The 16,491-nt window shown below is 40.2% G+C and overlaps 1 protein-coding gene and 1 pseudogene across 6 annotated transcripts; one reads left to right on the forward strand and one right to left on the reverse strand.

The window, feature by feature from the left end:
• Positions 1-1,582: 1,582 nt before the first annotated feature.
• On the reverse strand, positions 1,583-16,313 carry LOC148842861 (plastid transcriptionally active protein). Of its 6 annotated transcripts, none has more exons than XM_088958485.1 (7): positions 15,131-16,313; positions 12,759-12,793; positions 11,994-12,051; positions 8,163-8,287; positions 6,951-7,118; positions 5,751-5,899; positions 1,583-1,870 (listed from the first exon to the last, which is right to left on the reverse strand). In XM_088958485.1, the coding sequence occupies exons 5-7, from the start codon at positions 7,083-7,085 to the stop codon at positions 1,828-1,830; spliced, it is 327 nt and encodes a 108-aa protein (XP_088814611.1). In that variant the 5' UTR covers positions 7,086-7,118; positions 8,163-8,287; positions 11,994-12,051; positions 12,759-12,793; positions 15,131-16,313; the 3' UTR covers positions 1,583-1,827. The 6 variants fall into 6 exon arrangements, with proteins under 6 accessions (XP_088814611.1, XP_088814612.1, XP_088814609.1 ...); XM_088958486.1 differs by lacking the exon at positions 15,131-16,313 and adding an exon at positions 13,039-14,843; XM_088958483.1 differs by lacking the exons at positions 11,994-12,051; positions 12,759-12,793; positions 15,131-16,313 and adding an exon at positions 8,466-9,109 and having other exon boundaries at positions 8,163-8,278.
• Positions 2,589-4,953, forward strand: LOC148842862 (cellulose synthase A catalytic subunit 4 [UDP-forming] pseudogene; annotated as a pseudogene).
• Positions 16,314-16,491: the final 178 nt, after the last annotated feature.

A 16,491-nucleotide genomic window follows, 5' to 3' on the forward strand; every position in this document is an offset into this window, starting at 1 on the left:
TGTCGCTATTCCTGCCCTTCTGAGCCAACCGGTCCATAACTTCATAATCACACATCACAATGATCTGATCTAGGAGCAATTGCTTAGCCTGCCCCTCAAATTTCCTCCAACAAATTTGTTCAATATCCTTTGTTACCCTCTCATAGTTGCACAATGCACTCATACATTAATGATCATGTCTTTAGAGCCTGAAACCTCCTGTATGGAGTGAGTTCTCACATCAGAACCTTTATGCGACTATAGATGAGCAATGGATCCTTATCTTAAACAATCACTTGGAGGGTACTTTTTAGTTCTTTGGGATGACAATAGAAGGGGGCTAATAGGGATGAAATAAGGTATTAGCTCTTCTAGTGGATGATGAATCACTAAGGTTGTGTTTAGCACTGTTGGTGTTTCAACTTGAAGCATTTTGGGTTGATGCACTCTCCATCTTTCATGCTTGTATCCTGTTCAGTGGAAAATACGTGTTTAATGGGAAATGTGTTTCCTCTTGGAGAAAATGTGTCAATTTGACATTTCTTCAAATACACCTGATATGGATTTCCATGCAGAGTATTATAATTATTGACTGAACATTTTCCAGCCAAAAGAAAAAGCCTATGGAGATCTTAACACCCATGTGGCATTAATGCAACTGACTTACTAATCACAGTACCAAACACCTCCTAAAGGAGCAATGCTAGAACCAGTGGCCCTCAAATCACAAAAGGATAAAACATAAACAGGTTTTTGCACAAAAGCAGGGAGAGTTTGTGGACATGTTGTCTTTTAGTGATTCAAGGACTCTATTGCAGGCAAGCTCATCAGACTGGGATTTGTCACACCAAAGTTTTCTCTCATAAAGAATGCAATTGCATGACTGTCAGGTTCATAGGAAGAAGGAAAACAGAGAAAGAGACGTGGACATGCTTTTTCAATGCACATAACCTTATTCTTTTCTAATCTATCTCAGGTAGGGAAATGATGTAAAATGATATTGATAAAAAAAAGATGGAAAATGACAGCATTTCATGTTGGTCTGCTAATTGAATCATTTAGTGAAGGATGAACAATCAAGGAATGTTGTGGCATCAACTTTGGAGCCTCACTTACTGTTTGTATATATTTAGGCAAATTTGAGCCCCCAAACCCTTGCCACAAGGCCTGAACAAAGCTCTTTTTGGGAAAGTTTAATATAAAAATATTGAAAATTAAAATGGCCAGTTTCACTTATGGCCCTGACAGAAACACCAATAAAAGGTGGGATGTGTTTTAAAAGATTTTTATTAAAAATAAAGAAAAAATGAGATCCCCTCTTCCTCTTCATCCTCCTCCTAACCCCCCTCCTCTTAAGGAGGCTTACACCTCCTTGCGTCAAGCCTCCGCGTTTTAAAACATTGGTGGGATACAGGGTAGATATGGATTAATGGAAGATTGAACAGGTGACCAATCCAGAAGAACCCTATTCGGTGGATGGCTTGGATGGTACCTCCTATTTTTGTTTGGGGTAGCTTATCTTTGTATTTCCACTGGTTCTACTTTTTATTAAAATCTGAAACTATCAGAAGAGAGTGGTGGCAAAGAGGTAAAAACACCCCTGTGAACAGTGATAAACTGATAATAATATCATATAAAAGAGACTACCTACAAGGCTACAATTACAACAACTATAGTAGTATGCAACAAGAAAAATCATTTTGCAGAATTGCAGTCTGGCATGTATTAACACAAATATAGTAATGAAAACGGATATAGCATGCTGGGGCAACAATTAGCAATAAGCAGTCCTTGTTACAGGCTGGGAGTATTATGTAAGGGTACAAGAATGTACTTCCACCTCTTAAATTAGAAGTAACCCTTTCCAAGACAGTTTAGACAGCGTTGCACCCTGTAAAACCATGACAAACCTATAAGATTATGCACATAGGCTTTAAACTCAGAATCAAATTCAGTCTACAACCTCTTTTTGAGTTTCAATGCTTGAAAGATCATTTAATGATTGAGGTTTTCAGTATGGGATCAATTCATGAAAGTCAAGTGTTATGGACGCCTTCCTCGGGAAGACGTACCATCGCCGCCGGCAGCAACAGGCCCCGGGCCCACCAGCAGCAGCAGCAAGGATTCAGTGATGCTCATCCTACCCAGTTCGGCAACAGCAGCCTTATCTAGATTAGATTAGCTCATTTTGCTTGTTCTTATCTTATTCTATTGTTCTTATCTTATCTTGTTAGTAAGTTATCAGATTGGATTAATTTATCTTGTTATCAGATTAGGATTAGTTTATCTTATTATCAGATTAGGATTGGCTTATCTTATCCTTAGCAAGATAGAGTTGGAAGTCTCCCTATTCAGCAAGGAGACTCCCTAAGATTAGGACTTTTGTAATCTCCTATTTAAGGAGCTGCTATCAGTCAATGAAGATATCGAATATTCAGTTAAAAGAAGTGAATTAGGAGAGTTGGTGATCTCTTGAACAAATCACCAAAGGCACCAAGATAGGTTCATCAAGAAGGGACAAGGGAAAACATGAGGTTTTCCCCGTGGACCGACCCGTGACGAGATCCTATTTCCGGGCCCATAACAACTTGGTATCAGAGCCTACCGTCATGGGAGATCTGGAGCAGCTATCATCCAAGGTCCACGAACTGGAGCATAGGCTCGTGGAAACCTGCGTGGAGGTTCGTGAGGTCAAAGACGATGTCCGGGAGCTGCGACGCTTGCTGGAATCGTATTTCTCTAACAAGGAGAGGGATCCAGAAGGGGCTGTAACCACAAACAGCCACTGACCAGACTTGACGGAGTCGTCCAGTGAACAACAGGTCGTCGCCCCGGTAGCCACAGTCATCCCCAAGTACAGCAGGCTAGAATTCCCGTCGTACAACGGCAACGGAGACCCCTTAGGCTGGCTGTATCACTGCGAGCAGTTTTTTCGGAATCAACGGACAGATGACCGGGATAAGGTAAATCGTTCTATATTGCTAGAAGAGGATCATGTTAAAGCAGAAACAGAACGTGCCAAGGCACCAGTAGATTTCACTACATTGCAGCTTCACAATTTGATGTATGAGAAAATTCATTTTGGGAAAGCCATAAAGGTGCGCAAAGATTTCAAGTCAAAGTATCCGGATATTGAACTTGTGCCTGAGGAAGGGTTTTTCAATTCAGCCCCTCAAGATATTAAGGGATCTGTACTATCAAAAGACAGTGCACATGACTGATGCTAAGGCGGCTTAATTTTGAGCTTTTCCGGCGAAAAGAACTCTGCAAACTTCATGAGAAACTGGAGCAACACAAGAAAAGCCTTATGGAGACCATTGCACACTGAAAGAAATTCCTTTCAAGTCTCCCAAAATCTCTGAAGAAAGCATCATTGCTTGTCCAACACCAACTAGGGGTTCTGCATACAAAGAAATTAAGGCAGCATAATTTAGCAGAATTACTGCCACCTCCACTCTATGTGATTTACAGCAAGGCTGTAAGGGAAGCCATGTGCTTTCTGATGGATCCTCAGCTTGGAAAGAAGCTAAGTTATGTCCAGTTTCCACAGAGGTTCGAAGGTATTGATCGGCACGATAGATACGCTAATCGCAATATAGTGTTCCTTGATATCAACAAGAAAGGCTTGGATGGGATCCAAGGACCAGTCTACGTTGGAACTGGTTGTGTCTTGAACAGGCAAGCATTGCATGGCTATGACCCACCAGTGTTTGAAAAGAGACCAAAGATGACTTGTGATTGCTGGCCTTCTTGGTGTTGCTGTTGTTATGGTGGATCAAGGAAAAAGTTGAAATCAAAGAAGGGAGAAAGAAGTTTGTTTGGAGGGTTTGACAGCAAGAAGACGAAAGTGATGGCAAAGGACTATTCCAAGAAAGGCTCTGCCCCTATCCTTGATCTTGAAGAGATTGAAGAAGGGCTTGAAGGATACGATGAGCTAGAGAAATCATTTATCATGTATCAGAAAAACTTTTAGAAGAGGTTTGGACAGTCACCTGCCTTCATTGCTTCCACACTTATGGAAGAAGGTGGTCTTCCTGAGGGTACCAACAACACAACCCTCATTAAGGAGGCTATTCATGTTATTAGCTGTGGCTATGAAGAGAAAACTGAATGGGGAAAAGAGCTTGGATGGATTTATGGCTTAGTCACAGAAGACATATTGACAGGGTTCAAGATGCACTGCAGAGGATGGAAGTCGGTGTATTGTGTTCCTAAACTAGCTGCATTTAAAGGTTCAGCTCCTATAAATCTTTCAGATCGTCTGCACCAAGTTCTCAGGTGGGCTCTTGGATCAGTTGAGATATTCCTTAGTCGGCATTGTCCTCTATGGTATGGCTATGGAGGAAAACTAAAATGGTTAGAGAGGTTGGCCTATACTAACACCATTGTTTACCCTTTAACTTCCATTCCTTTGCTTACCTACTGCATCATTCCTGCTGTCTGTCCTCTCACTGGAAAGTTCATCATTCCCACTCTGAATAATCTTGCTAGCATATGGTTCATTGCCCTCTTCCTGTCCATCATAGCCACTGGTGTGCTTGAGCTCCGATGGAGCGGTGTTAGCATTTAGGATTGGTGGTGCAATAAACAATTCTGGGTGATAGGAGGTGTCTCAGCTCATCTTTTTGCCGTCTTCCAAGGCCTTCTTAAAGTTCTTGCAGGAGTTGACACCAACTTCACTGTAACTTCAAAGGCTGCAGATGATACAGAGTTTGGGGAACTGTACCTCTTCAAATGGACTACACTTCTCATTCCTCCTACGACACTGATTATCTAATGGTTGGAGTTGTTGCTGGAATATCGGATGCCATTAACAATGGTTATGGCTCATGGGGCCCCCTATTTGGGATTGATGGCTCTCAAGAAGGACCTCAGAACAACATCTTATGCAACTTGTTTCCTGATGATACTGGTACTGAGCTCCCCATCAGTCAGCTAAGCTCTTTGTTGGTGCTGCTGTTAAAGTCTTGGTAGAATGGTGTAATTTAGCTTCGGCCGAAGCCACATGGCTCCCATTGGCAGAGTTCCCAGGCCACATATCCAGCTTTTGAGCTTGAGGACAAGCTCGTAGTCTAGGAGGGGAGTAATGTTATGGACGCCTTCCTCGGGAAGATGTGCCATCGCCGCCGGCAGCAACAGGCTCCGGGCCCACTGCCAGCAGTAGCAAGGATTCAGTGATGCTCATCCTACCCAGTTCGGCAACAACAGCCTTATCTAGATTAGATTAGCTTATTTTGCTTGTTCTTATCTTATTCTATTGTTCTTATCTTATCTTGTTAGTAGGTTATCAGATTGGATTAGTTTATCTTGTTATCAGATTAGGATTAGTTTATCTTATTATCAGATTAGGATTAGCTTATCTTATCCTTAGCAAGATAGAATTGGAAGTCTCCCTATTCAGCAAGGAGACTCCCTAAGATTAGGACTCTTGTAATCTCCTATTTAAGGAGCTGCTATCAGTCAATAAAGATATCGAATATTCAATTAAAAGAAGTGAGTTAGGAGAGTTGATGATCTCTTGAACAAATCACCAAAGGCACCAAGATAGGTTCATCAAGAAGGGACAAGGGAAAACAGGAGGTTTTCCCCGTGGACCGACCCGTGACGAGATCCTATTTCCGCGCCCATAACATCAAGCCTCTTTGATTTTATCTGAGTCATAATGGAGTTCAACTATCTTGACAAATTTCCAAGTTTTTGACCAAATTTAATTTGTGATAAGCCTAAGTCATGTAGCATATACCAGAAGAGAAAAAGGGAGGAGTATAGACCTGTTTCCTTCACATGTAGGGCAAAGACAAGGATTTATGACAACAGGATCATATAAAGGTGACCATTCTATTGTAGATTTCCCTTTGCATAATTTGCACGGATAGAAACCTTTTCCTTTACAAACTCCACACGGCATTGCGACTTTTTTCTATAGAAGCCAAAAATGAAAAATATAGTTAAGCACAATAAAGTAGAGAGTTGTGAAAACAGAATCCAAATGAAAAAGGAGGTTCAAAGAGAGGGGAGGTTATTTTGGGATAAAATTAACTTCAAATGGTGCATTGACTTGGAAGAATGACTCCAGATGCTAACTAACTCAAATCTCTTGCATTCTCTTTTTATCCTCTAGCAGTACATGGATCAATCTCCACAAATTTTATTTAGTCATCCTACATCTAAAATATGTGAGGGCAACTATATATTGGCTGGTTAAAATTTCCCTTGTGTGTGGTAGAACCTAAAATTCAGTCTACTTGGCCAAATTCTTTGTCAACCAGTTGACTTTTCCTATGAAAATTAAGTTAAGGAGATGGAACTAGAACTCAATATCCAAATGGGTTAAATTCTTCTCTAGAGTCTAGATGACCTATTTCAGCCATGTTATGATAGATATTGATTTGATGTCCCACCATATACTGTTGAACAGTTCAAGTTTATAATTCCCAATTTTAGCATGCCCCAAAATGTCTTTGCATTGCCATATGCAGGGCTTCTAGGCTGAAACTTGTCCCTTGAACAAAGGGTGGAGCAGGAAACATGTAATCTCTTCTTGTCCACTAAAAAATTTGTTAGGTGGAAGGTTCCTGATTATCTACATGAAGCATTGAACTAGGCAGTGGAGATATGACCAGGCCAGGACATCTTTAATCTTGTGAATGGTTTGTGAGGGTCACATCTTCCTCCAATGGCTGAAATAGAACTGTTAGTGGGTTTCTCATTGCTCCTGTAAATTGCTCTGTCAGAGCAAGAAGGCTCCCTTGCTTCAGGAGGCTTCACTGGGAACTTTGCAACATATAGATAAATAAGTCAAAGTATCCATCTTAAAAAAGGATAAACAATTCAAAGAAGAAAGTAACATTCTCCATCCTTCTCAGGAATCCTGGCTAGGCATGACATTACTTTTAAAGCTTGATATTAGTGGCATTTTTTTTATCAGCAAGAAAGCTTGATACTAGCATTAAATAAATAAATAAGCTTACCCGTTTTGCTTCGGAAGTAGCTTGTAATGCTCGAATGGTTACAGAAGATGCAAGTGACATAGTAAACACTCCCCCAAAGAAAATAGCAGCAGCAGAAGCTACCATGTGTAATGGATAAGGAATACCATTTGCCATTTCTGTTTAGCTTCTCATTGACATTACCTAAAGCTGTTAATAGAGTCACAAGCGGTTGAGTAAAATGCATGTGAAAAGAAATAGATTGCTAACTTTTGAAGGAGAAACATAATTTATGATCTACTATACTTAGGGTTGAATTCCATAATTTTTAATTCATCTTAACGGAAAACCTAAAGTATTATCTTACAACTACGAAGATTCTCCTGATTTACATTTTTTGTTAGAAAGAATAGATATCATTCATTCAAGGTGGAAAATAAGGAGCACAATCCAGAGGGATAGAGTTCCACCAACTGGGCCTAGGGCCAAGCTCATCACTACAAAATAGGGTAATAGACACCTGAGAGGTAAGACAAGGAGACAGCTTGTTAGCAGTCGTTCTAGAGCAGGAAAACTTAAGCTGGGTAAAATGGCAAGATAACTGCAGATTATATCTGGTAACATAGTCAGACTGCGATAGAATTTTTGTGTTTTTCTTTGTAATTTCAGTGTTTACTCACAATGCATCAGACTCCAAAATGGACTGGGAGAATAGAACCAAGCAACTTGTACGGCATAATAGAACCTTGGGAAATTGAATTAATGACAAGATGTAGGATTGGTGGGTACAATTTGGTCTGGAGGAAGTGTTAACAAATGTCTGTTGAGTAGAATACAGACTTTGTATGATGTATTTTCCCACAAGGAGTAAGAACATATTTAACAAGGAGACATAGAAGATAATGCCTTCCGACTTGCATAGTTATAAGGGTAGCTCAACTCTTTTTTTTAATTGGAAATGGTAAAATTCATTAAACCGTTAGATTAAGGAGTACAATTGTCAACCACCCACAATGAGGCTAGCACACCTATTTCTTATCACATCCATTTGTTAAGCATACAAGAAAATGCAGCTTTCATCAAAACAATGTGCATGAATTTACACCTAAAAGTCTGAAAGTCTACCCACTATTAAAGGGTAAGTAAATCATTACTTAACAGGAATTTAAAAATGGATTCCTTTCTTGCAGAACAAGAGCGAGTGCTTTCTGTAGAACAAAGGATACGAAAAATGTGTTATAATCAATAAATCACCTGGGCTGTGAAATTAATCATTCCAGATATCCACAGTCACAAATTCACAATCCTTATCAGCTTTTGGTAGATGTCATTAAGTACTCTACTTGTAGTCTCCTGTCTCCATTTAAGCCCTGTGCCAACTATAACAGAATTCAATTTCATTTTTTCAGCTTCCCGAAAATGAAAGTAAGAAAAAAAAAAAAAAACTTTTCATGAGGAGAATCAGATCCAAACATGCTATTAGAGTGCTGGACTCATAATCAGTACGTGCATATTACATAAGCCAGTGTAGAGTTGTGAGTAGCCGATAACTCTCACCAGATCGGCTACAATGGAGGATAGGATGGAGCAGATGCAGCTGAACTATCACAAGGTGGCTTCGGATTTGAGAGAGGTGAAGGAGACTCTGTCGGTTATGGCGACGCAGTAGGAGAAAGTGAGAAAGGGTAGTAGCCGGGACAGTGATCAAGAGGGCTCCAGTCAAGGGAGCAACCGAAGGGCTGGGGGTCCTCTCTGCAACTTTCCAAAGCTGGAGTTCCCTACCGTCTCTAGCAACGATCCCGTGGTTTTATAGGGCGGAGAGGTATTTGATTTTCACGAAATACCCAGTCACCAGAGAATTTCAGTGGCGGAAATCTACCTACAGGGGGAGGCGGTACTCTGGTTTCAATGGTATCGCCGTTCGCACCCTCAGGTGTCTTGGACGGAGTTCACGGAGGCCATCTGCATTAGGTTTGGTCCTACAGCTTTTGAAGATCACGATGAGGCGCCAACAAACTGGTACCCTGGGAGAGTACTAAACGGAATTCGAGAAGTTGGCGATGAGGGAGCACGGGTGGCCGGAGAAGGCGATGGTGGGTTGCTTTATTGGAGGGCTGAAGGAAGAGATACGCATAGAAGTGAAAGCTCTGCAACCTCCAACAGTCATGGGCTCATGGTGACGGTGGGTCCCGCACGTCTCCAGGAGGAGAGGATAAATCGGTTCAGGTAATTGAACCGACCGGCTGGACATCCAAAATTACTTTATTTTTCAAAATTTTTCTTCATATTAATTGTTACCCCAACCCTCCCGATCATTTTTTTTTAAATTGATTTATTTTTCAAATTTGCCTTTCATACCTTAAAGTATTTAAATAGATTAATTAAGCAAACTAAATGAATTCCACTAATTAAGATCATTAAGTAAACTAAATAATTAAATAAGCAAATTAAATTAATTAGAAAAACAAAGTTAATTAATTAATTTAAATAAATAAAACTAATCAATCTAAATAAATAAATTAGACCAATTAAGCAGTGACGGGATCTGCTCCTCACCAATGGGCGCCTCACAGGCACATCCACTGTCCATTATGAACATCTCCCATGAATAATAACAAATAAATGCGGGAGATATTCCCAATCCAGGTGTGAGGAGAAGATCCACCTCAATTAAACAAGGCTTTAAAAAACAGCCCAAAAGAGAACCACTTTGGCCACTTGTTTCTAGGTCAATGGTTCAACAGTCTAGTCCAAATGGATCAGTCATGATGTTTTAAAAAATAAAAAATAAAATATAACAAAAAATAAGAGCCAAAACCCATTTATCCGATTAAACAATTGGACAAATTTCTTAAACTATCGTTTAGAAAACTCACTAACTATATTCCTAATATTTCAATATTCTCTTAAAGTATCCAATTATTGCGATCGTTAAATTGTAATGGAGACATACGAAAAGTCATTTTTACCCTTACATTAAGAAAGGATGCCAAATACTCATCATAAATTACTATTTGACCCTATATTTAACACAATAGGCGTGGGGTGGAGAAAAACATCGTTGCCTACAACAACCGTTGCAACTTTTGTCCGATGGTGAGACGGTGAGGACTCTCTCTCCAAATTAGAATTTAGAAATCCTGCCGTTAATATTGCCATCCTTGAATGGTCTGCTCACACGGCCCTCTCTCGGTCGGGATTTGGATTGTTCAAACAGAAGGCGTTGGTGCTCTCTTCTCTGGCGTTTCAGCTACCATCCTATGGCAAATACAATACTCCACCACGTGTATAGGTCTCTACGATGTCATGAAGCAAAAATGGTCCAACCCTAATTAGGCAATATGAAGGATGGGTAGGAATCGGGGAGGAAGGGAGAACCAGAGAGAGAAATAAGAGAAAGGGGAAGAAAGTGAGAGAGGCGTTTAAATCCACTGTTGCAATTTGCAGCGGTGGTGACAAAACAAGGATAAGGGAAAAGAGAGGATGAAGGGGAGAGAAGAATGAAATCGAGAGGGAAGGAGAAGAAAGAATGGTGGGGAGAAAAGCATAAGAAAAAGAAGCAAAGAAATGCTTGCTGGTAGTGATAACAAGGAAGACTAAGAGAAGATCACCGTTGAGATTCATTGTTCTTGTTGGAAGACAATGAACAATGGCCAAAAAATGGAAGAAAATAAAGATGGAAAGGAAAAGGAGAAAAGAGAGAGAGAGAGAGAGAGAGAGAGAGAGAGGATGATGATGGAAGGATAGTCATCACCACCGCCTACTTGAGTAAAGAAGACGATGATCTTCGCTGGAAAGCAGATCAAACATGGCTAGGCCTTTGCTAACTACAACATCCAGAAATAATCTACATTGCATATGGTTATGGGGCTTTGTGGAGGAATTATTAAGCCTTCTTTGATGGCTTTGAATCGGAAATACAATTAGGACAAGATGATTTGTAGGAAATGCTATGTAGTCCGCATCCCAGTGTTGTCAATTACAGAAAGAAGAAATGTGGTCATAGCAAGCAACTGAGGCCAAAGAAGAAGATCAAGTGAGCACTTGTTAAGGGTTGTTTACATCTATCTGGTGGGGGTATTGCATCGTAAAGTATCGACTAGTCTCTTTCTAACAGAACGGATTGCTTGGTTTCAAAAGGATTTTGTCTTTGTAATTCCTTTAATGCGTTAAGTTGAATGCTTTGTTCATGACCTTGGAACAGGGGCTATTCACGATGGTGTTGTTCGTGACCCTGGAACGGATCCAAAAGATTCTCAAGGATTTCTAAATTCTAATTTGGAGAGATGATGGTGGTGACTGATGAATGATCTATTCACACGGTTCGTTGATGTGCATGCTACACCAAACCCAGTGTTCTTGCGAATGACTACCACATGTTTTGGTCTTCATCTCTTTGTGTAAGTGAAATGGGCATTTATGACCATTAAAGGGTATTTTGGGTATAATATAACATTAAATCAAACACACGGAGTCAAGTATAAACAGTTTATGATAGAGACTTAACGGGAATGGAGCTATGCGAAAATTGTTAGAAATAGTAGGGATACTTTAAGATAATACTAAAATAATAGGGGTATAATTAGTCAATTTCCTAAGCCTTAGGGGTATTTTAAAAAATTTGCCCCAAACAATTTAGCCGTTCAATCATCTGGGACAGTAATTTGTTGATTAATTCAAAATTTTTGTTTTGAAAAATTTTGGGCCAAGTATAAAATGGAATTGAGCAATTCTTGGGTTGAATTGTAATTTTAAACTTAGTCAACAACCATTGACTTGGATGGTTAAACCACTAAACTGTTTGATCAAGTAAATGGTTTTTGGGTCATTTTTTATTATTTCAAAACATCATAGGTTGATCCGTTCGAATTGGACGATTAAACCATTGACCTAAAAACTAATGGCCAAAGTAGTTTTGTTTAGGTTAAATTTTAAAACCCTACTTAATTAGCTTGATTTTACTTATTTAGATCAATTAGCTTTGTTTATTTAATTTAATTAATTAATTTCATTTCCTTAATTAATTTAATTTACTTATTTATTAATTACTTAATAAGGGAAACTTTTTTTTCTCAATCCTGTCACCTGTGTTCGGTTGTTGAGACCAGTTATCCTGCCAAATCTGCTTCCCAGTGTTTGATTGCTGAAAAAAATTTACAGGATTATTAGATCCATCACAATTTGACAAATCCATACTCTCCAATTACAGGCAGACACAAAACCCAGAGGCCCACCACAATTCTTTGAACTGCCAACTTGACCACAACTCACCCAAACAAATGAATGCTTTCCACTCTTTACTGTTTATAAAATAAGTATATTACATATAGCTTCCAAAAAAAAAACCATTTTGATTAATTGAGAAGTTTATGCTCATCAATCCATCCATGTGTTACAATCAAATCAGTGGTCATGATCATAAATAGATCATACCAGGGGACCCCAACTCCAATCAGATGGAATGGGTCATTTTGTATAGTCTATAGAATGAATGAAGACATGAAATCATTCAGCTTTACCATTCCTTGGTTTGATTTTTCATCTTCTTCCTAGATGATTGATATTTACCATTCAGCTTTAAATTTTACATAAAAAAAAAGATTGATATTTCCATCACGCAAAAGCCAACTCTGTCTCTAAAGAAATCAGTTTGATTAACACTCAAGTTGTATACTATTGCTATTCATACTATTGCTATCATCATCTCAAAGCCAACTCAGATTGGCTCAAACTAGCATATACTACTGCTATTCATCATCTCAAAGCAACAGAGTATGAAATACCCAAAGTATATACTACTCCACTACAAAAAATGAAAATCCCTTCCTTGGGTTGACTGAGATGTATTACCTAGCTTGAAAACCCTTTGAGTTTCCTGAGATAACCTGGAACACAAAAAAAAAAAAAAAGAAAAAAAAATACATATATGAGTTTGAGCATTATTGAGAAGAAGATGAATGTATTTGAGACCAAATCTACAACAGATCTAAAATAAATCTACAAACAGAAGAAATTTAACACAGACAAATGTATTCGAAACCAATATAATCAGATCTAAATGACAATTCTGAAACAAATATATAGCACATAGCAGGTCTAGAAAAAGCAATAGATCTATAAAAAGACATACCAGATGATAGATTTGGAGCTCTGACGTTAAAATAAACGCCTTCAATGGTAGACCAGGCGTGTTTTTGGATCTAGATGACCATAGATGGCTCTAGGCGTTGGGAAAATCTCATGGAGAGCTCATTCATGAAAATAGATAAAAATAGTATAGAAAAGAGTAGAAATCGTGAGAGGAACACAAATACAAGCTTACCTTCGAGAAAGATCGTTGGAAATGTCGCCAATGAGAAGATGTTTGGATGGCGATTGAGAAGAAGACGACGCAACTTTACCTCATTCGATAAAATTTTTGTAGCAGTTTCCAGTCGCAGTGGGGCTGCACCTATTTGGTGAGACCCCGTGTCCTAAAAATTGAGAACCTAGTTCTCATTGCATCTCATCGTTTCTCTCAAAACAAACATGGGAAGAATATTCCTATTTTCCTATCCCAGTCACACAAACCAAACGGACTGTTAAGGGCAAATTTCTTAAAATACCCCTACTATTTAGCTAATCGACAAACTATTACCATTACTGTTTAACTATTGTCTTAGGGTACCCCCAAGTTTTTTTTACAATTGACTAGCTCTATCCTTGCAGTCATTATCCGTTAATACTCCATCAAAATCCGTACACACATGACACCATGTGATGCTTAATTATTTTTAAACCCAATATTACCCTTGTTCTCTTCCTCTCCACCGGCAACCCCTACCTCTTCCTCTGATCTCTCTCTCTCTCTCTTCCCTCCATCTTTCTCTTTCTTCCTATTATCCTTCTCCTTCTCCTCCTTCAAACTTGCCCTCCTTATTTCAGGCTTCATTATTTCAGATTGGGTTCTTCAGACTAAGATGAGAATTATGGGAAAGGGAAGTGGAAGGGACTGTCTTAGAGAAAACAGATGGAGAGACGAGGAAAGAATTGCATAGGGTTGCCTTCCTCATGTTACTCTTTGCCCCTCTCTCTCCCTCTCCTTCCCCTTCGTTCTGAACCTTCTAAACCCAACCACAACTTCTTTCTTACAACCCCAGCAAGTTCACGCCTACATTCTTATAGGGTCAGTAGTTTGGAATGGGATTTGACCTACGTTCCCCAAGCTTGGTACTGTACACATCTAGATAAAGACAATGGTGTTTTTGGTCCTTGGGGACCCAAATCTAGAGAGAGAGAAGAGGAGAGGGAGAGAGTGAACTCTCTGTAAGGAGGCTGAGATACTTACCTCGGAGACCCAATACCATTGATGTCTCCCTCCTTACTATTGAAGAAGGTATCTTTGAGGTGAATGCCACTGCTGGAGATACTCACCTCAGAGGGGAGGACTTTGACAACTAAATAGTGAACCATTTCGTTCAAAGAGTTCAAGAGGAAAAACAATATCAGTGAAAACCCCAGGGCTCTAAGGAGGCTGAGGACATCATGTGAGAGGGTCCTTCTACAGTGGTTCCAGATCCCAGTCTTCTACAGAGTTCAAGAGGAAGCATGACATCTCCCTCTCTTTCTCTCTCTTGCAGGTCCCAGCTCTGCTATTGGAACACGAAACCTGGTACCCCATTGTTCCTGCGGAACCAATCCAGACAGTGGAACCATTTTGAAGTGTGCCATTGGCCTCGCGATCTCGAACTCACCAGCAAAATCCATGTCCACGAAGTATCTCTCTCGTTCGCAGGTCCCAGATCTGCTACTGGAACACAAAACCTGCTCCTTTTACCGCAACAACCCTGTTATTCCCGTAGAACCAATACCAAACAGCGAAACCAATCCGGACAACAAGGAAGTGCCCGCTCTGATTGTTGAATGGAGAAGTGGCGGCAGAGCAAAAAAAAAAAAAAAAAGAAGAGGGTAAGAGAGAGAGAGAGGAGGGGTAGGGTAGGGTGGAGTGGGCCGAAGTCGGATTCCAAAATGCGTGAAGGAGATGCCGAAGAAAGATGGATGAGGTTTTATAGGAGGGTAAAACTGACATTTCATTCTTTTGTCAATATAATTTTTTAAATTACCCTTAATGTTTAATCAATTGACTAACAATACCTTTGCTATTATCTAATACTATCCTTACTGTTTGAAAAAATGGTCATTGACGTTAAATATTAACGGAAAATCTGAAATACCAATTTTACCCTTTTGTTAAATCCCTGATTCTCTCTCCTCTCGCTCTTCACCTTCTTCGCTCACGGTATAGTGTCAACGAAGCCATCGTCACCACCGCTGCAACCTTCGAAAGCGGTGGTCATCACTGACGGAAACCAACCAACCGATACCACATGAGCCACCGGTGCACCGAAATTTTGTGTTGACAACGATCCTACATGAACCAGAAGAGTGAATGAGTGGATGGTGGAAATGCTGCTGGTTTGGCGTCTGATTGGCTCGAGGAAGAGATTAAGAGAATCCATAGCCCTTGAATAGAAGCCTCTATGTTCTGAAATTCAAAGAAGAAAAATAGCACCGCCAACAAAACTTGCGTCAGAATATTCTGACCCCCTCTTCACACCTCCTCCGTCAAGCTCCCTCTCATGGTTTACTTCCATGGCTGTAGCTTCGTCCTCCGCAGCATAGCTTCCACAACCTATCACGACTTCTGCTCAAACATGGCCATTCAATTTCTTGCCTTGATCGTTTCCATCGAAAACCACCTTGCTCCCGAAACCCCCTCCCAGTGGCTTACGAGGATGCAATCGAAATGTTGCACTGAGTTATGAAACACGCCTCACATAGCACCGTTGGAGGTTGAAATGCACTTTAGAATATGGAGTATACCTTTCAAATCCATATTCACATTTTATTTTTGCCATTTTGTGTTCTTCAAACAAGAAAGAGAACTATAGAGTAACGGCCTTGTTCACCTTCTTCAAGCTCGTGACACCAAACAGAGCCGGCAGTGAGCCTTAATGGAAGTCGTCAGATCAGAGCCAACGACGAACCTCAAGAAATCTCTGGTTGTTTTGTGCTCTGAGTTCGAAATAGGTAATGGGTGAATGAAAAAAAAATCGAGGTAGTTGGCGGTGGCGATGGAATCGTTGAGAGGCTTCTGATGAGGCCAGAGAATCGTTGAGATGAACCGGGTTGTCGATGCTTAATGAAAGCCAGGAAGAATCATTCGAGTAGGGTTTTTGAGGGAATTATGGGATTTGGAGATTTAAAGAAGCATCTACAACATCGCCACGAGATCGATCGACGAGGAGTTGGGAATCGGAGGAATCAACACTACCTAAGCTTAATGGAAGATGCAGAAGCCTCGACTTGGCGCTGAGAAAAAACAGCTCCAGAAACGGATATTGGCAATCTCAGCATTCTAGCGCCACTACCAACACCTCTCGCAAGAAATAACTACTGTTGAAGGGCCATCAATTTGGTTGTTGGAGAATTCCGCTTATCTGGTGACGAAGACGGTTGGAAGAAGATAGAGGGAAGAGAGAGAGACGGGTTAGAGGAGGAAGGGGTGCCGGTCAAAAGGAAAGGGACGAGGGCAACATTAGTT

Source organism: Nelumbo lutea, chromosome 8 (assembly GCF_056320005.1).
Source record: "Nelumbo lutea isolate HS-2025 chromosome 8, American lotus-T2T, whole genome shotgun sequence".
Lineage (NCBI taxonomy): Eukaryota > Viridiplantae > Streptophyta > Magnoliopsida > Proteales > Nelumbonaceae > Nelumbo > Nelumbo lutea.